The sequence below is a fragment of the Pollicipes pollicipes genome, unplaced genomic scaffold (assembly GCF_011947565.3).
Source record: "Pollicipes pollicipes isolate AB1234 unplaced genomic scaffold, Ppol_2.1 Scaffold_4881;HRSCAF=5763_pilon_pilon_pilon, whole genome shotgun sequence".
NCBI classification, from domain to species: domain Eukaryota; kingdom Metazoa; phylum Arthropoda; class Thecostraca; order Pollicipedomorpha; family Pollicipedidae; genus Pollicipes; species Pollicipes pollicipes.
Window position 1 is genome coordinate 30,661,811 of NW_023596576.1, and position 25,672 is coordinate 30,687,482.

General features: G+C 55.9%; 1 protein-coding gene across 1 annotated transcript in view; it reads right to left on the reverse strand.

Annotated features, from left to right (window-relative positions):
* The window catches only part of Trpm (transient receptor potential cation channel, subfamily M), a 61,938-nt gene that overhangs the window by 25,931 nt on the left and 10,335 nt on the right, over positions 1-25,672 (reverse strand). The window contains exons 3-6 of the mRNA XM_037223349.1: positions 10,109-10,253; positions 6,540-6,780; positions 5,957-6,128; positions 4,406-4,539 (exon numbers count right to left, since the gene is read on the reverse strand). Of these exons, the coding sequence (XP_037079244.1) occupies positions 4,406-4,539; positions 5,957-6,128; positions 6,540-6,780; positions 10,109-10,253 (692 nt within the window). The remainder of the gene's footprint in view (positions 1-4,405; positions 4,540-5,956; positions 6,129-6,539; positions 6,781-10,108; positions 10,254-25,672) is intronic.

Below are 25,672 nucleotides of genomic sequence, written 5' to 3' on the forward strand. Positions count from 1 at the left end.
GTCGGCTGGCCCCTGAGCCGGCGAGGATGGCGACCTCGCGCAGCCCCGGCGCCGTGTCCGCTGGCCGGCCGGTGCCGAGCCGCTGCGCCCGCCGGTCTGGCCGGACAGGCACGGTGCCGCGTCCGCGCGGCCGCTATGGTAAAGGCAAGCTGACGCACCGACTCGTGAAAAGACACTCGGCGGGTCCGTCTCATGCGACGGCCGGCCGAGCCGAGCGGCGTCACGATCAAAGCGGCGTGACATCCCGACCACGGGCTGGAGCTATTGCGGGCACGTCAGGGCTGACCACCGCCGGCTGGCTATTGCGGCTGTCGTCGGGTCACTGAACCCCACCGCTGCAGCTCCTGATCTCGGCGGGTCACTGAGCCCGACCGCTGCAGCTCCTGATACCGACGGGTCACTGAGCCTGACCGCTGCAGCTCCTGATCTCGGCGGGTCACTGAGCCCGACCGCTGCAGCTCCTGATCTCGGCGGGTCACTGAGCCCGACCGCTGCAGCTCCCGATACAGATGGGTCACTGAGCCCGATCGCTGCCGCGCCAGATTCCGACGGGTCGCTGAGCCTGACCAATGCCGCTCCTGATTCCGACGGGTCACTGAGCCCGACCGCTGCCGCTCCTGATCTCGACGGGTTACTGAGCCTGACCGCTGCCGCTCCTGATCCCGACGGGTCACTGAGCCCGACCGCTGTCGCTCTTGATCTCGACGGGTTGCTGAGCCCGACCGCTGCCGCTCCTGATCCCGACGGGTCACTGAGCCTGACCGCTGCCGCTCCTGATCTCGACGGGTCACTGAGCCTGACCGCTGCCGCTCCTGATCCCAACGGGTCACTGAGCCTGACCGCTGCCGCTCCTGATCTCGACGGGTCACTGAGCCTGACCGCTGCCGCGGCAGATTCCGACGCCTACAGGTCACAAACTCCGTCCGGGGCCGTATTTTAGTCGTAAATTACCGAACTTGTAAATCAGACTGGGAACCCATCGCCATCGCTTGAACTGCCTGGAAAATATAAAACCCACATGTTTCTGTCTCAGCGGAACTCCTGGAACGACATGATGGTAGTTAATTCAAAATAATTCAAGCAATATGACAAAGGCCAAATTACGATAAATAAAAAATCAAATCGAGCAAGCCCATGCCTATGTGTCAAACAACATACAATATGGGCTTCGACTGTCTCCGCAAGCTGGCCTCGCCGATTTGAGGCCGCACTTTCCGCCTAACTGTAAAGTCGTGAGCCAGAAGTCCGATAAATACATGAAGTGCCGTTACCAGAGTTGTACCTAAGTCCGCTACAGCAAAAAACGACCCTGGCTCCGGCCCAAAACGCACGGAGGCTGATTCGGACCACACCACAGCATAACTTTGAGCCGAGTTCGACTCCAACTCGAGGGCCACGGCCCAAATCCGCGTCCGATTCCAGCGGAGTCAATTCGGGTGGCAACAGCCGAGGAGACAACGTTCATGAACGCCGGTATACAACAGTTATGTTGATAATATGACAGCAACAGGGTGCCAAGTGTTCCATTTGCTGTAGTATAATCGTGAGGGTTGTCAGAATAAGAACACCTTCCGCTGCTTTGATATCTGTTGGAATCGACTCATGAACAGTTCCAGCCATAACTAATGACTAAACACTGATTCTAGTTTTGTGCAATTTGTCCAAGATATCGATCGAGCAAACGAGCTCAGTATTGCCTGTTCCCATGTTCGGGCTTCCTGGACTAGCCGTTCGCAGCTTCCTGGACTATTCACAGCGAGCCCACCGACAGGACACCAAGGATACCACAGGGAGATACGAACAGTACAGCATGACTTACACAGCGCCATCCGGTGGGCTCAGCGACACACTACACAGAGTGCTCCAAACATCCCAGCTCTCGGCTAAGGGATGTGACGGACCAGGGCTTGAGCAACCCAATTCACTTGTTTAATTCAACGCCCTCAACTTCGAAGCCATCTCTAGCGACATGACGCCACACGCCAGAAAGTCAGCCAACGAGTCACCCTCGTGGAAAAAGCGCGAAACTACTGTTCGCAAGCGGCAAAGCATTCCAGAAAGTCTGGCCCTGCGCGGTCCTCAGGAAGTTCGCTCCGCCCAAGCCATGCCAGTACGCCGCGCTGCTGATCTTCAAACGGAGCTCGCTGCAAAGTCGGACCGCTGGCGGGCGCCATCAATGCAGCCAGTTGGTGGAGAATCCATTTCCCCGCCATCGCTGAATACCATCAGTCACGGACGGCACTTCATAGCTCGATGCCATCCCTCGGTATACAGGAATACAGGAATCATGGCGCCTCACCGGCCCCTGGGCGGCATCTTCCCTGAGGCGTGTGTTACGACCGCGAGTTCGACTCCGCCCCCAGTGGCAGGAGATACTGAAGGCGAGCACCGATCGCGCCTGGCTCGACTCCGCCCCCAGTGGCAGGAGATACTGAAGGCGAGCACCGATCGCGTCCGGCTCGACTCCGCCCCGAGTGGCGGGAGGTACTGAAGGCGAGCACCGATCGCGCCCGGCTCGACGCTACCCCGAGTGGCGGGAGGTACTGGAGGCGAGCACCGATCGCGTCCGGCTCGACTCCGCCCCGAGTGGCGGGAGGGTACTGGAGGCGAGCACCGATCGCGCCCGGCTCGACTCCGCCCCGAGTGGCGGGAGGGTACTGAAGGCGAGCACCGATCGCGCCCGGCTCGACTCCGCCCCGAGTGGCGGGCAGCGCTGGAGGCGAACACCGATCACGCCCGGCTCGGCGCCGGCGTTCCCGACGACGCCGTGGCATCGCTCGCCGGAGAGCAGCGACGCGGACGGGAGTCGGCAGACCAGAGGAGGCTCCAGCCTGACGGGCGCCACCCACGTGGACGGACATCGGCAGGCCAGAGGAGGCTCCAGCCTGACGGGCGCCACCCACGCGGACGGGCATCGGCAGACCGGACGGGAGTCGGCAGACCGAGGAAGCGAAACTGCTTCTGGGTCAGATTACAGCGCTCCGACAGCACTGACAAGGTCGATTCAACGTAACTCACTCGCTAGGAAGAGCACGCGGGTAAGAACGGAGAGACTGGTAGGTCTCGCTCAACCTGCACGGACGTGGCATGCCGCGTGGCAAGTGAGTTCGAGGGCATACGGGCATGCATAACTCCGACCGATTTTAAATGTTACACGGTTACTCAAATCCGTTTTACTGCCTACGAACACCGGGGGTTATCCAACCAGCAAACACTTCTCAAACACACATTGAAGCGTCACTACGCTACGAGGAGCTCAAGGGTTATCTTTTGAAGACATTTCCGTTGGGCGAAAAATGACAAAATTAGCTTCGCTCCGTCTGTCCTGAAAGCTTCAACGTCTTGGCGCGTAAGACTGCCGGGTCACAATCTAGATCACATGTGCCAGCGAAGCAAAAACGCGGAAAATATGCCTTTTGCTATGCTGCAAACGTAAGGTCATAAAACTGTCCGCACAGCGTGCGGACAATTATTTTTAATAACACTATCTAGGCATTCATCTGGCACACAATACACGTATTTCATTACTAGTTTATAGTTCAATACTCATTTGCGAGTTCACATTTAAATAAGTCATCCCAAGCGACGGCCAAAGCCGGTGAAATGCCGTAATGTGCATCAAATCGGCTCGCGAAATCGTTCAACCCAGTTCGACATGACCTATAAGTCATTCAAGGTCAAACTCATGTACGGGAAAACGTTGAAGACATACCAAGGCATGTGCCTCAACGTCGTTCGTTATGATCCACCAGCCAAAAGTTTAAATATCCACCGTTCTCATATTGCGATTTAATGTCACCCATCTTAAATACGCATTTGGCCCAAATGAAAAATGCAACTGTGCTCCGGCCACTCCCAAACACCGACCTGGCAAATCAAATGTCATCCAGTTCAGTCCGATGCAAAGGAAACAACCGGCCTTTCCCTACGCTTTTGACCACCGCAATCCCACCAGATGCGGGTGCCTGAGCCTGAGCGATGTTACGTTTTCACGCAGAAGCGCGGCTACATGCATTCAGCCGAATATTCAACCAAGACGTGAACCCCTACAACAGCAGGCCACCCATTCCACTGGAGCGAGCGATCCCATGCCTTCAGCCCAAGCGCATCCCAAACCAGGAACCGCACAACTGTGACACGGCCACGACAGCTCTGATGCGACCTAACTGACCACACTGCCGGCACATTTAAGCGAAAGAGCTCCCAACCGCGCACTCAGCTGCAATGAACCTCAAACTATTCGCCCCCCCCCCCCCCACAGCCGCGGAGCTCAAATCTCCAGCGTCATACAAACAAAGCCTTGATGCGCCCAGGTGGCCAGAGGCCCAACGGAAGCGCGTCCCGGAAAACCCCTCGAGCTCAGATCGGACCGACGGGAGCGGCAAGAGGGGGCGCCGCCACTCACGCGAGATGACCCGCTGACTGCAGATGTGCTTCTCGAGGGCGCGTCGCAGCACATACTCGGCGCCGTACCGGCCGGCCGTGCCGTTGTCGGCCAGGATGAAGTGCGTGTGCCGGCTGTTGAGCGGCGCGCACCGGCTGCGGGCAAGCGAGCAGGCTCCGTCAGCCGACGCCGGCCGTCCCGGCGTCGCGGCACGCACCAGCAGGACACACACAGGCGCGCGCGTGGACAGGCTCTGTCAGCCGACGCCGGCCGCCCCGGCGCCGAGGCACGCACCAGCAGGACACACACAGGCGCGCGCGTGGACAGGCTCTGTCAGCCGACGCCGGCCGCCCCGGCGCCGCGGCACGCACCAGCAGGACACACACAGGCGCGCGCGTGGACAGGCTCCGTCAGCCGACGCCGGCCGCCCCGGCGCCGCAGCACGCACCAGCAGGACACACACAGGCGCGAGCGTGGACAGGCTCCGCCAGCCGACGCCGGCCGCCCCGGCGCCGCGGCACGCACCAGCAGGACACACACAGGCGCGCGCGTGGACAGGCTCCGTCAGCCGACGCCGGCCGTCCCGGCGCCGCGGCACGCACCAGCAGGACACACACAGGCGCGCGCGTGGACAGGCTCCGTCAGCCGACGCCGGCCGTCCCGGCGCCGCGGCACGCATCAGCAGGACACACACAGGCGCGCGCGTGGACAGGCTCCGCCAGCCGACGCCGGCCACCCCGGCGCCGCGGCACGCACCAGCAGGACACACACAGGCGCGCGCGTGGACAGGCTCCGCCAGCCGACGCCGGCCGCCCCGGCGCCGCGGCACGCACCAGCAGGATACACACAGGCGCGCGCGTGGACAGGCTCCGCCAGCCGACGCCGGCCGTCCCGGCGCCGCGGCACGCACCAGCATGACACACACAGGCGCGCGCGTGGACAGGCTGTCAGCCGACGCCGGCCGCCCCGGCGCCGCGGCACGCACCAGCAGGACACACACAGGCGCGCGAGTGGACAGGCTCCGCCAGCCAACGCCGGCCGCCCCGGCGCCGCGGCACGCACCAGCAGGACACACACAAGCGCGCGCGTGGACGGGCTCTGTCAGCCGACGCCGGCCGTCCCGGCGCCGCGGCACGCACCAGCAGGACACACACAGTGACAGAGTGCACCACTCTCAACTTCCAGATGCTCCCAAAACGGCACGCTTTCACGTGTTTACACAGCGTGAAGAGCCAAGAGCCACCAGCGTGCACATGGTGACATTTTCGTGACTGTCCGCCTTTTCCAGTGGATCCTATCCGGCCTGAAACGTCCCTGTGCCATGTGGCAGGACCTGATCTGAAACGTCCCTGCGCCATGTGGTAAGACCTGACCTGAAGCGTCCCTGCGCCTTGTGGTAACACCTGACCTGAAGCGTCCCTGTCCCATGGACCTGAGGCGTCCCTGCGCGATATGGTAAGACCTGACCTGAAGCATCCCTGTACCATATGGTAGGACCTGATCTGAAGCGTCCCTGCGCCATTTGGTAAGACCTGACCTGAAGCGTCCCTGCACCATGTGGTAACACCTGACCTGAAGCGTCCCTGCGCCATGTGGTACGGCACCTCACGGTTCCGACCGACCAGCTGCTCGTGACGTCCCTCGATGACGCCCCAGGGCGCGATGCCGATACAGACGGCTCGCTGGCCGCCCAGCCGCAGAGACTGGCCAGAGGCCAGCGCATCGCCCGCGTGCCGGGTCACGCCTGAAATCGGAGCGGACTGTTAAGCGGCGGCAGCAGACGGTCGTACAGGGGATGGGAGCCGTTAGGAGGCGGGGCACAGCCGGACGGGACAGCAGATCTTACACAGAGGGAAGGGGACCGTTCCGCGGGGACAGGCTATCGTCGGACGGGAGACCGTCGGACAGCGGCAGGGGGCCGTCGGACGGAACATCCCAGGATAAATGTCAGTGTCGCACAGGAACAGCGGACATCGCACGGGCTGTCCGGCATTACCATTGCCGCCGTCTACCGGCTGTGCTCGCGTCAGGACGCCGCGACCGCCACGGCAGACGTGCCGGTCAGCCGGCCGTAACGCGGCAACGGCACACTCGCACGCGTCAATGCACGCCCCCTCATCGGCCGCGGCCGAGCCCGAGGCGAGCGTATACGGACCGGTGTTGGTGCCGCCGGTGAAAACCCAGGCGCCGGTGGTGCGGGCCGCCTTCAGCAGGCCGCGGCGCAGCGCCTTCTTCAGCTTGGGCTGCAGCTCGAAGTTGGCCTTGCCGCCGTGCACGGTGATGAGCAGCTTGGGCAGCTCGAGCCGCCAGGCCGAGACCAGCAGCTGCGTCAGAACCTCCGGCCGCGTGTCGAACGCCACGCGCACGTACTGCGCCTTGCTCGGGTGGGCTCCGCCCTGCAGGAGACGCCGCGGCGCCGTCAGGGGATGACCCGACGGATGTGCCGGGGGCGGGAAGGGGAGGGGGAGGCCTGCACTGCGCCTGGCTCGGGTTAGGTCCCAGACTACGGAAAAGGTGCCAGCAGTGTCGATGTGTGTGTGTGTGTGCGTGCGTGCGTGTGGGGGGGGGGGGCAAGCAGCACTATGCGCTGCGCAGGGCAACAGGAGCGCCATAATTCTCCGCATGCCACGAGGTCCATCACGGACAGCGATGGGGAAAGGAGGCTTCCATTCCTGTTGTCACGTATTTTTTGGCATACTCCAAGCCAATCAATGTCTGGCACAAACCGGAACGAATCGCCACGAACAGTTGATTAGTGCATTTACCTCTCAAGCCTGTCTGGCTTCGCCCCTAATTTGGACTTGTCGGCCAACAGACGGAGACGACACACGCACGCCAAGCCGCGGACCAGGCCATCCGGGAAACACCGCCTCATTGGGCCGACGAGGATGGAGAGAACCACGCGCGCACTCGATACAGTGTCGCACTGTCGCCGGCAGCCAGCCACGCGCAGCCCATACGAACAGACAGCTGCGATATATGCCACGCGAGGGTGTACCACAGCCAGGTGTTGCTATGGAGGGAGGGCTGAGGGCTGGCAACAGGCCGGCGCGCTAGATCCGAATCAACAACTTGGCCCGCACCGGTGTTTTGCACAGGTACGACCAACAGCTGACGATTTTTCCACCGAACGGACGAAAACGTCATGGTCAAGTTGATGCAGGATCAAGAAAACTTCAGACATGACCAAACTGAACATTTATTGCCAAAGTCCCAAAACAGATTTTGAGAATAACATCGAGTAAACAGCTATATCCAAGCAAACAACAGCGTGCATGGCTGTAACTGTACTCCCCACGACCGTGCCATCACGCATCTCAGTGCCCACATCGGCCGCGCCACCATATCCAGCACAAGCATCGCCACGCACTGACCGGACGGAGACCCGCGCACCGGCGCTGACCGGCAGCACAGCGAACGCTTCACCTAACTCTCAAAACGACATTAACGCACTCAAAATTCTGGCACTCAAAATTCTGGCTAAAGCAGGCGATAAGCCGCCTTTGACAGCGCTGGAAGCGATTTTCATTCAAGAACTCCACCTCTTGATCAAACGGCAGGCTGAGGCTTGCGGGACCCTGAAGCTATTAGGCTAGCCTCGACTGGGACCGACATCGTAGACACGGTATGCACCTTCCGATATACATGTGTGCGTGTTTTGCTTCAGGCCTGCTGTGCACGCATTTTAAAACTGTTATAAAGTCATATATGCACGGGCATATTTAACTGGTCAATGTAACATGGCCGTGTTAATATACATAAACATACATACCTGTCTTCAAAGATGTTACTGGGAGTGATAAAAGCGATAGGCCAACTCACGTTAATTAAGTTTACATATATATATATATATATATATATATATATATATATATATATATATATATATATATATATGACTGCCGTCGAATGATATCAATTCCGCTCTGGCCAGTACACCGACCTGTGCGCACTCGCCAATCGCCACCGAAGATGCCTCCCAGCTCCGAAGGTCGGTGGATACTGGCCCATACTTGCGAACTGTGTATTGCGGTTCGGGTGCTATATTGCGCTTCGGGTGCGCCCTATCCGGTGTTTTCAGTCACTGCTGCGGGATAGTCAGCTTTGTATCCGCCCCCCCCCCCCCCCCCCAGACTCGGCGCCCGCACGCCATGCTCTGGGTATGGTTACATGAAGCCCACATGACAGGCATCTCCCCTAAACCACCTGAACTGCCTTCAACGAAGTAGATTTCGGAACTGACTCACATCTTCCTGAGCTTGGATTGTAGCCGACTGAAACCTGATGCATGCTGCTCGTGGCCAGCGCCGATAAAAACAACACGAACCGCGGGTCGCTGTTGGAATCGATCCCACAAAATCGGAATCAGACTTCCATCGGCGGACACGGCCGACTGGCCGACCGCACACCGCCGCCACAGCGAACAGCAGACAACCACAACAGGCGTCTCTTCACGGAAAAGAAGCCGGTGTACTGGGAACGACGGCTTTATCTGCAAGTGGCTGTCACGCTGCGGATGCGCACCTCCGTATTGACGAGCCCGACTCTTGTACTGCAGGGGCTGCTCGCAGTGTTTGGCAAGTCAAATGAGAAAATGCCCACTCATCACATGCTCATGGCGTGCAAACGGTTACAATCCGACAGTATTGTCCCACGCCCACGATGTCCCCGAAACGCCCTTTCTACTAGCAGTCCATCACGCGATGTCTACGTACTGCGAATGGAAACAAACACAACACTGATTCCCTGAACCACTCATTTCCGACCGGCTCGTATATATATATATATATATATATATATATATATATATATATATATATATATATAGTGTGCGTGCGTGCGTGCGTGCGTGCGTGCGTGCGTGCGTGCGTGCGTGCGTGCGTGCGTGCGTGCGTGCGTGCGTGCGTGCGTGCGTGCGTGCGTGTGTGTGTGTGTGTGTGTGTGTGTGTGTGTAGCGATTAAAACGTCGTGGGGCCGCTGACCTAGGACACACTCGGGATGTAAACATCGCGACAAACGTGGGCGTTGATACTAAGCTGGACAATGGCCAGACCATCGGCGAGCTGGAACGCGGGGGGCGTTGTGGGGGGGGGGGGGGGTGCGGGAGTGGACAGCTGATGGATGTCATCCCGCCCCTTCCGTAACTTCCTCTCCACATGGACACACACACATAGAGGCACGTGATTAATAAACAGTGAATACAGCCAGGTGCCTTAACCGACCAGAGCAAATCCAGACACTCACTGACGCGAGGTCTCTGGGTCAGGCTACCAGAGGACATCAGCTTTAATTCGGACGATCTACTTACTGAGAAGAAGTAGAGTTTAGTCCAGAGTCATTTTAAGTTTTAGATTTACCGTTCAGCTTTAAGGAAACATGGATTTGTTCTGCCCCAATCAAACGGCCGTTGCATTTGCTGGAAAACAACACATCCTTGCATCTTATAGCTGGCAAACTTAGTTGTATTTTTGGGGAGAGCCTTTGTCCGAGAGAAGTCTGGTGATGACATCAGATAACGCTTGACGTAGAGTGAGCTTTGAGACCCATCTGTGACCCCTCCGAACCACAGGCCACCGCGGCGGGGCGGTCATGACCGGTTCACCGACGGCCTCGTCAGCCAACGAGCGACCCCCGACCGAACCACCTCCGCCGGAAGGCGGGTACCGCCGGCGGACGTCCGGTGACAGCGTGGGTGCGGGGGTGGGTGCGGGGGGTGGCACCTGCCTGGAACTCGATGGTGCCGTAGGCGTCGGTGGGGTGCAGCGTGGTGTGCCGCAGCGGGTTCCAGTGGTCGTCACCCTTCACCGTGTGCTGAAGCGTAGCCGGACTGCCGTCGCTGTGGTACTGCCACAGGTTGCCGCAGCAGCATCTGCCGGGGGCACGGGTCACAGCTCGGTCAACCCCTCCCCTTGCGGTGGCCCTCGGAGCCCGTCCGTGGCGCCGGCGGCACCGCCGGGCGCGAGGGGGAGACATTCTCCCGCCGTGCTCCATTTTTCAGAGGCAGTGGCCTCTTTCAAATCGCATCGCCTCTGAGCTGTATTGATCACTCGGCGTATCCTGAGTCGGTCACGACCAACTTTCCGGCGGTGGGTGGTCGGGATTCACTGAGCGGGGTCAGCGCTGGCGGCGCGATGCCGAGACCAGTCGCGCCAACATCATCCCACGTCTGGGAAACAGACATTCCTTACGAATAGACAACGTCCATTTCAAAAAGCTGCCTTTCAAGACGTGAGACAATAGCTGCGTTCTACATTTATATACTTCACACGTTAGTGACCGTTGGACAGAACGCGTGGAGCGGAGAGCGCACCAGCAAATGCATCTGCAAACGAGCAAGAAAAACATCTTGCATCATCAAACCGTTTTGGTGACTTATACATTCATTTCACATCCTCACCATTTTCGGCCGAGGACAGTCGACTTACCCCATTACCGGGACGTATGTGTGAATAAGTGACCATCCCATTATCGGGACGCATGGGTGAAGAAGTGACCACCGCATTATCGGGACGTAGGTGTGAAGAGGTGACCACCCCAATACCAGGACGCATGTGTGGAGAAGTGACCATAGTGTTGCGTGGCGTCACGGAACACCGCAAACGATAAAACAACATCGCCAAGGCCTCGAGGAAAGGTGCAAAGGCTTATCTGCAACGGTACCCGACCTTCCGTCACGCGGCTATCAAGTTTGCAGTTGTTAGGTGACGAAGAGAATGCATCACATTTTTCAGTATGCACAAAAGTACAGGGTCACCACTGTCTGAGTCACCCAGCCCCACCCCTATTCTTCTGACTTAACATGGGCCGTACGAGAACAGATGACCACCCTTTTGGCTGGACGGACGCCTGCAAGCACGTGACATTCATGACACCGTAACTTTTACATTGTTTACGCACGCTTTGCTTTCGAGCTGGTTATGCAATTGCAGCCATGTCATAGTATCTGCGGGTGCAACATTGCACCCCTGGATTCTGGCAAGCCAAAACGTCTGTGAGTGAGGAACCACGCATATTTATTACCAATTTTATCCAGCTGGTTTCCGTGTTAATTTTCTTCCCTAGGTGCCGTCCCAGTTCATTTATGATTAATCTCATTAGCAGTGCCCAGTGAGCAGTCCCAACACCCTCCCAGTGCAGTAGATGCTGTGAACTGGACATCACTGGTGCCCATTTGCATCCTTTGAGGAGGGCTTCTTCCCCCCCCCCTCCCCCTACCAATGACCCACTTACCCGCTCCACACCGTGAGTTTGGCCTCCACCCAAGCACTATGGACGTAAATACAGTGGAATGCGTTCTTAGCCATCTTGGAACCGCTGCCTGGCATGCATGCTTCATAGCAGGAACTCCATATTTAAAAACGCGAACACCATCCCCGTGTCCGACGAAGCTCTTAGGCGTATCCAGTCCGCCGATGCAACCACCGCGAAGATATTCAATGCCGCATTGAGACGGCGGGGTCCGGAAGCCCGCACCGCGCTATCTGTGACAACGTCGGTGGCAAGCGGCCATAGCCAACAGACCTTCCAGACATGCTGGTAGGCCGGGTCAACGAATTCTTCGCGGACATTGAGAGAGAGAGACTTCCGACAATGTACTACTAGCGACCTCGCTGGGTACATGAGACTGTTGAAACACTAGTGTGCGCGGGTTACTTTGCCTACAGCCTGTCACAGAACATGATTTAAAATCCCCTGTGGTGTCGATGAACACCAGCCGCGGTTGTCGTCACGATGTCGTGGCGCCTCACATTGCCGAGGTCTGCCCACCAGTCCTGACGCCAGCATACTGCAAATCATCAACCGCACTTTTTCTGTGGAATACTGCCATAGAATCTGAGGGACATCAACGTGCGCGCGCGCGCGCGCGTGCATGCGTGCGTACAAGCATGCGTGCGTGCGTGCATACGTGCGTGCGTGCGGATGCGTGTGTGTGTGCATGGGTGCGTGGGTGTGTCCGTGACAACAGTTATCACACACATGAAGTATCTGTCTTTTCCTAAATGTTGCAGCCTCTTACTCCGGGTCTAGCAGACCCTGGAGGTGCGTCACCAAGTGTCGGTGCTAAGACCTTGTTGATTCCGCAGCCAGTTTACCGCTAGCTCGCTGGCGAGGTTTGGAGCCGACGTGGATGCGTGTGTGTGTGTGCTCGCTGGGGAGGTTTGGAGCCGACGTGGATGCGTGTGTGTGTGTGCTCGCTGGGGAGGTTTGGAGCCGACGTGGATGCGTGTGTGTGTGTGCTCGCTGGCGAGGTTTGGAGCCGACGTGGATGCGTGTGTGTGTGTGCTCGCTGGGGAGGTTTGGAGCCGACGTGGATGCGTGTGTGTGTGTGCTCGCTGGGGAGGTTTAGTGCAAACGGTGAATCGACGGACGACATACGAGCTGCAGCCTCCCGAAACTTCACCCCATAGGATTTTAGGGAACGACTTACAACAGGGTGTTGAGTGCTAAGTCAGCAAGCTAAGTGATACCAGCAGAGATGCTGGCTACGAGCTAATGGAAGTAGTTCGTCTGGTCAGAAAATGAGTCACTCTAACCATGACAGATAATCCAAGGTGTCTGTTGGCTGCTGACTGACGACACATATCGACGATCGGCCGTTTTCAGGCGCTTGAATGGAATGTGGCGGGTGAATGCTTCCCGAGATATCTGGAGCATATCAAGATAATTCAATTTTAGTCGCCCATTGTTCGAAAATTCGAGCGCTTTTTCGAAGTACTTTCGAATGGACGTCCGCGGTGCAAGCTGTGACAAATACGGCGGCATCCGCGAACAACAGCGGACCGTTGATTGAAACTTGGCTGCGTTTGCGCTCAGACTGCTGGCGCTCTGCCGCGGGTTGTTAGTCAGTACGCACATCATGCACGCAAAGAACCGCAGGGTACAGTGGGTCCATTTGTACGCACTACGGATTTCAAAACAGCCTTCTCTGCTGGCAAGTTCGCGTTGCTGATCTCAGTGCTTCATGTAAGGGTGTCGATTTGCGTTCTTTCGTGGAGCCCTAAACCCGTCCCCATTTGTTAAGTCGCCTCTCCCCTAACGTTGGCTTTGTGCCCAACATTTTTGGCTGGAATAGTACAAAAGCGTACGAAAAGTTGAGCATCACACAAATAGTATATGTTTTAAACCTGCCGCGTAGTGGTGTCGCCATGGAGAGCGCGGCGGCGGCGTAACTCGACCCATAACCTCACAATGGCTGTCTCGAGTGAGGAGAACATTAGATATTAGGGGTGAACCATTTTATATTTGATGACTTTGTGACGGGTATAAGTAACAATCAAATACCTTTTTTAGCTCGAGACCAGAATTTCCTTGTTGTAAGACCTCACGTGGAAACAAGGTCGGATATTTTTTCCGCGGCAGCATTAGTTCAGATTATAGGTCCAGTTCAGTTAGAGAATGAAAAGCAGCGCTGGAAATAACGCTTTCGATGGGACGGATTTTGAATCAAATTCCCTCCTGAGCTAAATTTCTTGCTAGCACTCCGAGCCCATCATCCGATTATTACAGTGGAGGTTCAACGAACCCACTTTACCTCGGGCTCTATCCCTATAGCGCGAAAGGGCCTTTGCCGTGCCGTGCCACCGCGCGACTCTCGGCCGCCCTGTGACCAGGTCGACACTGAGTCTCCCGAAGTCCGGGAGTTCAATTCAGTTCACACGTCCCTGATGAAGTCGCCTACAGCCGGGTGTTGGTCGACAAGATACATCCAGTGTGACCAGCCGGAGCGGAAAGCCGCCGGCGTATGGCAACACCCGTCCCCGCATTTACGCCAAAGAGAAGTGTAAGGGTGTAAACACATTTTGAGTATAGTCACGCCCAGCGCGATGACGAGATCCCCACTGCCGTGTATACCCAGCAGGCATGACTCAGACCCACTGCCGTGTATACCCAGCAGGCATGACTCAGACCCACTGTCGTGCATACCCAGCAGGCATGACTCAGACCCACTGCCGTGTATACCCAGCAGGCATGACTCAGACCCACTGCCGTGCATACCCAGCAGACATGACTCAGACCCACACTGCCGTGCACACCCAGCAGGCATGACTCATACCCACACTGCCGTGTATACCCAGCAGACATGACTCAGACCCACACTGCCGTGCACACCCAGCAGGCATGACTCAGACCCACTGCCGTGTATACCCAGCAGGCATGACTCAGACCCACACTGCCGTGCACACCCAGCAGGCATGACTCAGACCCACACTGCCGTGTATACCCAGCAGGACATGACTCAGACCCACACTGCCGTGTGTACCCAGCAGGCATGACTCAGACCCACACTGCCGTGAATACCCAGCAGACATGACTCAGGCCCACACTGCCGTGTATACCCAGCAGACATGACTCAGGCCCACACTGCCGTGCACACCCAGCAGGCATAACTCAGACCCAGTGCCGTGTACACCCAGCAGACATGACTCAAACCCAGTGCCGTGTACACCCAGCGGGCATGAGTCAGACCCAAAGTACCGTGTACACCCAGCGGGCATGAGTCAGACCCACAGTACCGTGTACACCCAGCGGGCATGAGTCAAACCCACAGTGCCGTGTACACCCAGCAGGCATGGGTCAGACCCACAGTGCCGTGTACACCCAGCAGGCATGAGTCAGACCCACAGTACCGTGTACACCCAGCAGGCATGAGTCAGACCCACAGTGCCGTGTACACCCAGCAGGCATGACTCACGCGAAGAGATCGACAGTGACGGACTTCGATTAAGGTACCGGTGCTGACGTGGTCGGTAGCGTAAAAACAGGGCTGGCAAAAACGATCACAAATTGCCAATACCGGCAGCGGCCGGCACGCGTTAAAAAACACGGGCACCAGCGTGTTTTAAAGACGGCCCTTCGTGTGATTGCCATCAGGTAAAAGCAGCACATTCCATTGCCAGCTGGCCATCCAATCAACGAGCTACACCTAAACATGACAAGTTGGCACGTACCTGCAGGCAATATAAAATTGTGCATCAAGTTGTTTGTGCATGTGCTTCGATGTTTTGTGTGCAAACAGCTAATTTAGTCGGAAAACATGCACGGTAGGGTCACTACTTTTTCACGCAAAATAATGTAAAACAGAGAGTCCTTTCACAGTTTTCCGACAAACACGACAAATTTATATTCCATATGTACATTTATGCACGTCAATCTCGGTCGATGAACCGTTCCTATAGACTCAAACTGGTTACAGGCCACAGAGACCCATTCCAGATACTGTTCACGCTATCAAAGCAAGCAGGACAACATGTTCCTCGCTGCAGGAAAACAGACACATGACGGCTAAGCCACATGCTCTTTTGATTTTAGTTAAGGCAGTCACCTCTGGAGGCTAATGCAAAAAATAATCGGCAGTAAATGTCACTGTTCAGGACACCAGACGTACACCCAGGTTAACAAAAACATGCAGCAGGCAACTCATTTTGATTAACTTTTAAGCATACAGAAGAAGCTAGTCAATGATGAAAACAGTAACATCTCATTTCGGATGTCGCGGCGAAAATTGTGCCTGCGACCAACTCATGTGCCCGCTCGGGCCGGCAAATTCGCCGCAAGCGTGGCGGTTAGGCCCTGACGACACTTACCGTCAATGGAGCTCGTCTCAAGTTGGTAAGCATGAATGGCCACATTTGCCCTGGATTGACGTGTTCTACATAAAATGCTCTTATAGAACTAAAAGACAATATGCAGGTGTGCATCGAAGTCCTTTGGCGTGAATTTCGTGCGTGCGTGCGTGCGTGCGTGCGTGCGTGCGTGCGTGCGTGCGTGCGTGCGTGCGTGCGTGCGTGCGTGCGTGCGTGCGTGCGTGCGTGCGTGCGTGTGTGTGTGTGTGTGTGTGTGTGTGTGTGTGTGTGTGTGTGTGTCACTGGGGCTTTACGACGCACTCAGCTGCTGAGGCAATGTGGCGTCGCCTGCCTCTCAGTCTGGCAGGAAGGACGGGCATCGCGGGCAAATCGAACCCCGTGCCTCTGGTTTCCCAGACGCGCAGGGGTTAACGCAGACGCGTTGACCACTATACTACCGGCACCCCGATGTGAATTTCATCTCATCGAGCCTTGTCCGGGCACGTGCGTTCACATCTCAGTTTCGATCCAAAACGAGGCCCTCGTGCTGTAAGGTAGGCGTGACGCGGACGGAAGGCTCCTTACCGATGAGCTCGCACCTTCCGTAACTGGCATGAATCCTGCATAGTACAGTGTGCACCGTACGCTAACCTTGCTGTTACACACATGGTGCTAATTTCCCAATCATTCCGTTTGTAAAAGGCTCACGGTTAAACAGCTGAATCAAGTTGGTGACCGTTAAGCTCTGTGTGTCATTAGGCCTTCACGACGTACTCAGATGCTGATGCCGTCGTCTTTCCCTTCACCCTGACGGGAAAAGTGGGCACAACGGGGAATCGAGCCCCCGTACCTCCGGTTTCGCAAACGAGCAGCTTAACCTCTACACAGCCGGACCCTCAAAGCCCTGGCACGTGTCAAAACTACTGATGGACGGTTGCAAATAGAAACTTAGAGGGAGATAGCGACGAAGAAGTAGAATAGGACAATAGAAACTCAAGCTCTTTAGCTCCGCGTTCTCTTCAGGTGTACAAGGAAAGGACCTAAAAAGCCCAGGGCAAAAATTATTGGGCCTCCCCTTTTCCCTGTTTTATTTCTGCATGGGCCCTGGCTCCTGTCTACGCCTAAGACCAGGTCCGACCGTCATTTAAGTCTCCGCTGTGGCCTAACAGGCGCCTACTCATTCCCACTTTCGTGAGCCCCACTACACGAGGCCTTCCCAGAATTGACTAGACCAGCAGTGAAGCAAAAAACTTCGAAGAAAAATCGTCTTCAAGGCGTCGCCATCGCTGATTTGCATGGGATGTACCAAAAAGAGCGTAAATTACGATTTTCACATCATCTGGAGTGATTCACGAAGTGATTCCTCTTGACAGATGGCATTCTCTCAGCGTGTAGCACGACTGCGCTTAGAGAATGCCCAGCTGCTGCAGCACGACATTGCAGCTCAAAGTGTAGCACAACCGCGCAACTCAGCGTGCAGCACGACCGCGCTGAGAGAATGCCCAGCTGATGTAGCACGGCTGCGCAGCTCAGCGTTTAGCACAACTGCACAGCACGGCGTGCAGCACGACCGTGCTGAGAGAATGGCCAGCTGCTGTAGCACGGCTGCGCAGCTCAGAGTGCAGCACAACTGTGCATTACAGTAAAAAATAAAATCACTTGTTTGCTTCTTCTCCAAACTCGGTCGCCCAATCAGATGATCTGTAAAGTGCATTGTGCAAAGTACGTTGTTTTGTTGGCAATCGGACATCACTTGTTCTGCAACGAACGCATTGAGGGGCTAACTGGGACAGGCGGAGAATAGATACCTAAAGTCTTGTTTTTGTGCGAGGCTCAAGGGTAACTGTGATGGGAGGATTTAGCCGTAGCCGGCACAGGTCCGTGTTGTTTGTGGTACGTGTTGTGCCTGATTGCTGGTTTGAAGGAACGAGGTCTAACGAATAAGCGGGGTGTAAAGTGGAGTTTGAGCGATGAGCCCGACCATTCAAATGGTGAAAAGTTTCCATCGCTAATGCTATACCAGATTTGGGCCACTAATTATATGTAGTGCAATAGGCATATATGGCAGCCACAACGCTAGCAGTTTGAGGGTAAACATACTCAAGCCAGCTTTTTATTATACAAAGTGTGATATTTTTCACACTTCGCCACGATTCCCTTTACCAAAGCGATACTTTCAACTCATGGTAAGACACTGATCGCGCTTCTTTAAGACGGTTACACTTGTCACCAGCCTTCAAGACGGTTACACTGGTCACCAGCCTTCAAGACGGTTACACTGGTCACCAGCCTTCAAGACGGTTACACTGGTCACCAGCCTTCAAGACGGTTACACTGGTCACCAGCCTTTAAGACGGCTACACTGGTCACCAGCCTTTACATTGTCTATCCTTCCAGTTTTCAGCATGCCTGTTGAGAAGGTTGTGCCTCTTGAGTTGGAGTTTTAGATACAGATATCTCCTATCAGGCACAAGATATTGTCAATGGCCTCTCATCCGCTGGTGCCAGGTCACGCCACTCTGAATAAAATCGTCCTTCCGCGACCCGGACCACATTCCATAGAGAGACGGCGTCCGGGGCGATCAAAGAGAGCTATTCCCGCTGACGATATCAGGTCGTTTTAATTACAGGTGTTTTGGTGGATTACCACGCAATCTAAGTATCTCACATGAGGGCAGCTTCCCTCGGTTCGTGACTGGCATGTCGATATAAACGCGATGTAATGTAATGGGCGAATGCAACTGCACAATGCAATGCGTCGCTTCCTCCGCAGTCAAATATTTTTGAATAGACAAAAAACTATCTTTCTTAGAAGTCCCGGGACGCATATTGAAGTGGACTATCTGGAGACAAAAGTTTGTGGGGCAGGTTAGGTCAGCCCTGTCGGCTGAGCCCTTCTCCCAACCGTTCTAGAAAGTGACACAAATACCTGGGACCATCTCCGACCTCTGGGCCAACAGTACGCGGTCGCTTATGTAAATCAGGACCGGGGTCCACGGTTTAGAATGCAGACTGACAGGCCGCAAAGACCATAACAGCCTTTTTTAAAACAAGTACAACTTCAGAATTCTCATGTAAACACCTATTAACTTAGGCGGCACGACCACAAGGGTTTTGTTGTGCATTTCACCAAAAATGTCGTCCCGCGATGAACATAGCTTTCCAGGTAAGTACTTCCGGCTTTCTGGCCGTCACTCAGTCCGCTGGAAGCCGCAGCGTTTTGCTTGATCTTTAAGATATTCAAGTATTAATGCAACTCTAAGGTATAAGTGACAATTCTGTCCTTAGCATTATCATCGTTATCATTATCTATTCACAAATAACGTATCGTCATATTAACTCGTCTTATTTGTGCTACACTGACAATGTTACAAACGCCAACATAAATTACGCTTTTTTCGTTTTGCATACCATTTCTGTACCTTGCATAACTCCGGTCTAGGACTTTCTTAACCTGTCAGTAAGGAGTGCCTGAGTTAAGACATTCCTGAGATGCCAATCTTCGGCCACATTAAGGGGATCGACCCACCTGTCAGCGCGAACCCGACGCATCGACCCAGCCGACCCCGAGCACGGCAGGACATTGCTTCACGCGTAAATACCCATTACCCATGCCCGAAGACGTCGCCTCCTCCCACGCCTAACTCCCAAACGAAGGGGACATAGCGTTTCACACTTCAACGCGTTTGGACATCTGGAACGTTGTTACAAAGCCCGCTAGTCCTGGCCTGGCGCCCGCCTTCCCTAACTTCCAGTGAGCGTGTCGGCGAAGCACATCGCGTGCTTCCAGCAAGCGCCAACTGTCTCGATGTTGGCAACGGTAACCAGTCGCGAGGGGCTATGTGCTGTCGCGCACTTGAGAGGAACCGCACCCTGCCGCGTGCACGAGAGGGACCATGTGCTGCCACGTGTATGAGAGGGGGCGGAATCAGGCCTGCTCTTCCAGACAGAGCACGATCGCCGACGTCGCGCGGCGGCTGATCGGTTTCCACGCGGCATGCACATCTGACTCCGCCGGTTGCACGCCACTGGCTCGTTTGTAGGCTGTTCAGTGCATTTGCGAGGAGCATTATTCACGTGGATAGGACATAAGTAACAGCCTTATTCCTCGGAGAAAAGCCGACTAGAATGGAGATATAGATGGGCCGTACCATGTATATCTCCATTTTCCTTTTGTCCTGTCTATATCTCCATTCTCCCGGTTTCTCTCCGAGGAATACGGCTATTACTACTGTCTTACTGACTCGTTTGCTTGAAACGCGCCCGGTAGCCACCGAAAAACGCAGCCCACAAAAGGATGTGTGCAGAGGTCGCACCGGATACCGATTCCCGTTGACTGGCCAAACGACGCTGGGCTTTTCCACGGACGGTCGCGTGTTCTGGACGGCGGTGTCAGCACGCGAACACGGTCGCCAGCGCGCGCCTCCGACCGGCGGGTCCGCTGCCGCCAGCCGCGTCTCCGACTCGGCCGAGCCGCAGCTGGCGCCGAGGCGTCCCATGTGACCGGTGTGTCGGGCCGGCCGTCCCGGAGGCCGGGAAACGCCGCACCGCTCGGCGCCGCTGTTCCGGCTCGGGCTGCGCGCTCGGTCACGCAAGCCCACTGACGTCACCGAGCTGGTGCAGAGCGCCGGCGCCGAGCGTGTCGCCGCCTGACGCAAACCTTGGCTTTGCAGTGGAATGCCCAGCCGGGCTGCATGGCCAGTTACAGCGTTCGGGCTGCTTGCGCCATCCTGACAAAGGAGACGGAGACTTCTACACGGAATGCATCAGAACAATCATCTGTACGACGTCCTTTTGTTCCGATTTCGGAGCCGCAGATTTCAACGCCGCGCATACATACCACCCGCATGGAGGACACCGACATACCCGCATAGTCTAGACCGCGTAGAAGGCCACACGTTGGTTACGCACCGGCCTCAATACCGTCGACAGAAAACCGCCTTCGTTCTGCTTGAAACCAGTTTTGACCCGTGAAGTCACAAATCCGGCCTGAGCGAGGGGCCATTCAGGTCACACTGCATCACTAGTGAGACTACACGCTATGCCCAATGATCTATAAATGGAACATATTAACGCCATCAGGACGCAACAACTAGACCCGATGATCGCTGACCCTCCGTTGCGGCGCCGCCAGCCACCCCTGAGCTGGCAGCGGTCATGTCGGCCCGGCGGACCCGAAGCCGCTACGGGCCGACCCCTCAGCGACCGCAGGTCTTATCCCAACCGGTCACACACCTGGACGGCAGCAGTAACACAGCGTGCGCCCAGTACGCGCCGCATCGCACACGGCTCCCCATCTCGGGAGGAGAGCTGTTCACCGGAGAAGCCGGCCTCGCCCGTGGTTCTGGCCTAGTTTTTAGCCCCTGCGCTCGGCAACCGGTGGGTGACGTATATGAACTGAAGCTAGGTGCTGGAGGTACAGATCACACGGAAACAATCTAACTGTTTAGAAATGCGTTAATATGCGCAATTCAAGACAGGTATGTCCATTGAACATATGTGCTCAGATATACCAGTCTAAGAACATGAATACTGATCATACACTAGACGAATACTGATCACAGTGGCATCGATGCGGGATGACCCCCGAAATGGGGTCGTAAGCGACGTCACGGGTGGGACCGGTGACGACGGAGCGCACACCCAGTCCCCCGACATATTTATGTACTCTCACACGGGCCCCAACCTCGCAGATTGGACATTCTCTGGTCATATTGGGGCTCTCGCGACACTGAGCCCCAATAAATGAAGGCCACTCTAGCCGGGCTCAGTGCTCCACCGTAGTGCTCTGCTTTTGTAAGCTGTCTTAAATACATTGTGAGTTGCGCACGGGCGTTTTGACGAGCGAGTGCACGGCTAGCGTGCCACAGCCCTGCCCGATGCTACGGAAGCTGCAGATATCTCGGTATGTGCTGACCATATGGCCAATGCGGAGTCGCGGCATTAGCGCGGCGGCACCAGCTCCCACCGACAGCAGTGCAGCGACATCAGCTATACGCGACATTTCTCGTACTGGGAAACTTATACAGCCTTTACCTGTGCGCGCCATTACTTCTACTGCAAGAACGTACATATTGGTGTTACACCAAAAACTTATGCCGTTTACACTTATACCCGTCATTATTCCTAACGCAAATACTTACATTCACTTCACTCATATCCACGCACATTCTTCACCCATATGCGACATTTCTCCTACTGTAGAAGCTCATATACGACATAAAAACTACACGAAGAAACTTATACTGCAAAAACAGATACCAGTGATTAGTTCCACAGCAAAGACTTGGCCACAAGCCTTTGCTGTACCACTAATGTCGCGCATAAGTCTTTGCAGTAGAAGTCGTGCAGGAGCAATGACTCTGTTTTCGCAGTACAAGTAATGAGGATAATTTTTCCAAGGATAAGTTTTGCCGTGTGACACGAATGTCGCGTACAGGTTTTTGCAGTAGAAATTAAGGTGTGTATGAGTAATGACTGTTCAAGCGTTTGCAGTAAAATTAATGACGAGTATCGGCTTGTGCAGTGTAAGTCCTGTCGCGTAGCACTAATGTCGTGTATAAGTATTGCCAGTAGAAGGAATGGCGTAGCACTGCTGCCGGTAGGGATTTTTGTTGTAGCACTTATGTCGTACAGCCGGTCAATGCTTACCAAGATCTACCTACATAGCCACGTACTTACCTAACAAGTTCAATGACCCCTAGGCGTGACCCGAGGTCAGCCAGGGCAAAATAATTACACACGCTCATTGCTCCATAGAATCTAAATGCACGCAAATTTTGAAGAAACACTGAAGGTGATGTGCACGAAAACCTCGGTTCCGATCGGTGTGGCATGAATGAACGCACGTTCTGGCAACAAGGGCGAAGCCTCGAATTATTCCACAGCCAGCACCAAGGGCGAAGCCATGAATTATCCCACAGTCAGCAACAAGGGTGAAGCCCCAAATTATCCGACAGTCGGCAAACAAGGGCGAAGCCTCGTATAATTCATGGTGGGATACGAGGTTTATTGAAGTGGCTTTAGGCTTTTTTGGTGCTCCGGAGTGGCCCCTGTGGTGATTTGCGCCACGTATTCGAGGGGGCCAATACACGGGTTGAGGGCTTGTGGCTGTGGGGAGGGGGGGGGGGGGCAAGACATCGAAAGAGATACAAAGCTTACTAACGTCAAATCAAGTACCTTGCAGATTGAGGCTATGGACAAAAAGTGCCCAAAGCCTCCAAAGGACTACATACACACGACGCTATCCAATGAAGAGCTGTCCCAAACTTGACACTCCACCAACCGTACTGCTCTTGTTTTCAGTGGCCGAACTTTTCAATGGCTGCGTTATTTTTACTCTCCGAAAGCGGCCAGTGATAGCCTTAAACTGTGTCAGCCTGCTCTCCAATCGACGATCAGTTCCACCGGATGGCCAGACGGTCCAATCCAGTCACGTGACCGGACGGTCCCGGCCCGAGCACGTCCAGCGTCGTTCAGCCGATGGGCGCGGCTGAGCGTCTGTAGTCTGCCCGAAGCCGGCGTAGCCAAGGGCCGGACCAACTGACCCCGCAGACGTGAAGGCCAGACCACCTGACCCGGCAGGAGCTGAGGCCAGACCCCCGACCCCGCAGACGCAGAGACCAGACCACCTGAGATCACAGGCGCGGAGGCCAGACCACCTGACCCAGCAGACGCGAAGGCCAGACCGCCTGACCCCGCAGACGCGAAGGCCAGACCGCCTGACCCGGCCGGCGCGAAGACCAGGCTACAGGACCCGTCAGGTGCGGAGGCCAGACCACCTGACCCGTCAGGTGCGGAGGCCAGACCACCTGACCCCGCAGACGCGAAGGCCAGACCGCCTGACCCGGCCGGCGCGAAGACCAGGCTACAGGACCCGTCAGGTGCGGAGGCCAAACCACCTGACCCGTCAGGTGCGGAGGCCAGACCACCTGACCCCGCAGACGCAGAGGCCAGACCACCTGAGACCACAGGTGCGGAAGCCAGACCCCCTGACCCCGCAGGCGCAGAGGCCAGACCACCTGAGACCACAGGCGTGGAGGCCAGACTACCTGACTCGGCCGGCGAGGAGGCCAGGCCAGACCACCTGAGACCACAGGCGCGGAGGCCAGACCACCTGAGCTCGCAGGCGCGGAGGCCAGATCATCTGACCCGGCCGGCGCGAAGGCCAGACCACCTGACTCCGCAGACGCAAAAGCCAGATCGCCTGACCCGGCCGGCGCGAAGGCCAAACCACATGACCCGCCACGTGCAGAGGCCAGACCACCTTACCCGGCCGGCGCGGACGTCCGTAACGTCGATCTGCGGAGGCGCGCGAGAGGCAAAGCAGAGCCGGCCCAGTTCAGACGCTAATCTCTAGCCGCCAGAGGCTGGACACGCAGTTCCTGGCGGCCACCCCTACTAAACAAGCGCAGGGCTGTGGCTAAACAGGGCTGGAAATGAGCGGTGCCATTGCTAATCCACTGCGCCGAGTCCAGACGTTCCTGCCTAAAGGGCTGCTTCTGAATCACTTAGTCACAACCCTTCCGTCCAATGAAATTCCTACTTCACTGTAGTCAAAGGGCAGATTCGACCGCTCCGTTTGAAGCCAGTAAAAAAGCCGGGCGGGCTCGCGAACATCCGCGGCATACTTTAAAGAAAGTATTCTCAGTTGTATGGGGTTGGAACTAAAATATCCATCTTGAAGATCATTCCGTGCAGTCAACGGAGCTGCCCTTCTTAAGCTGAGCGTCTCTAGTTTTTTAGCTGCACGCTCGCGAAAATGTGCAGGCTACTTTGGGAAGACTATTTTAAGGTCGATCAGGCACCCATGACACCATAATGACGTCATTCGAATCCTGCCATTTCATTAGCCATGCGGCGATCAAGGACAAAACAAAATATAATTACCGAGTCGTGCATACCTGGCGTTCGTGAGCACAGTTTCAGGATATAATGGCCGTCAATCGGCTCTCATCAGTGTTGTGCAAGGTACAATGACGTAATCAAACAATGACGCATTGATGAACATGTTTATTACGCGGAGAAACTGAAACACAAACAAGTACTTCGATCAACGTGTGTTACTAAAAACAATTTAATCCGAGGGATATAGCCTACATTGAGTCTTGCGCTCATGTCGGCTTCTAGCGAGTGAACTACCGCTGGCGGCCTAATCTGAGTGACTTGTTTGCCGCCATGACAGGTTATATCCTTCAACCAAAACGCGTCACCTGTTTCACGCTTTGGGCGAAGCCAGTGCTTTTTCTAACGTAATGACCAGCGCTGGTACTTCTGTACACTCTCTGTACATTGTGTTTGCGATAGCGTCCACAGGTGACACTCGCGATGCATGAGCCCCTACGGCCTGAGCTATACCACAAACCGCAACAGCGCGGTGAAGGGGAGAGGGGGGGGGGGAGGGGGCAAGACGCCAGCGGACCAATGCCGCCTCCAGCGCCGCGGGGGACGGCAACAGGGCGCGGACGGCGTTGGAGAGGTGGGCGCCGGCGGCTCCGCTGCCAGCGGTGGATCTTGCTTAAGTGGCTGGAGGGGAGACATTGAAGGTGCAAGGAAATCGTCTTCCACACTGCATCTCCGGGCTGATGCTACCATTCAAGAATATATGTATGTGTGTGTGGGGGGGGGGGGATTCAGCCCTTTCGAATATACGAAACTCCCCTCCCCCCCCCCCCCCCTCCCAATGACAGCCGCAGCTGCTTTGACGCCCCATCTGAGCGCAGAA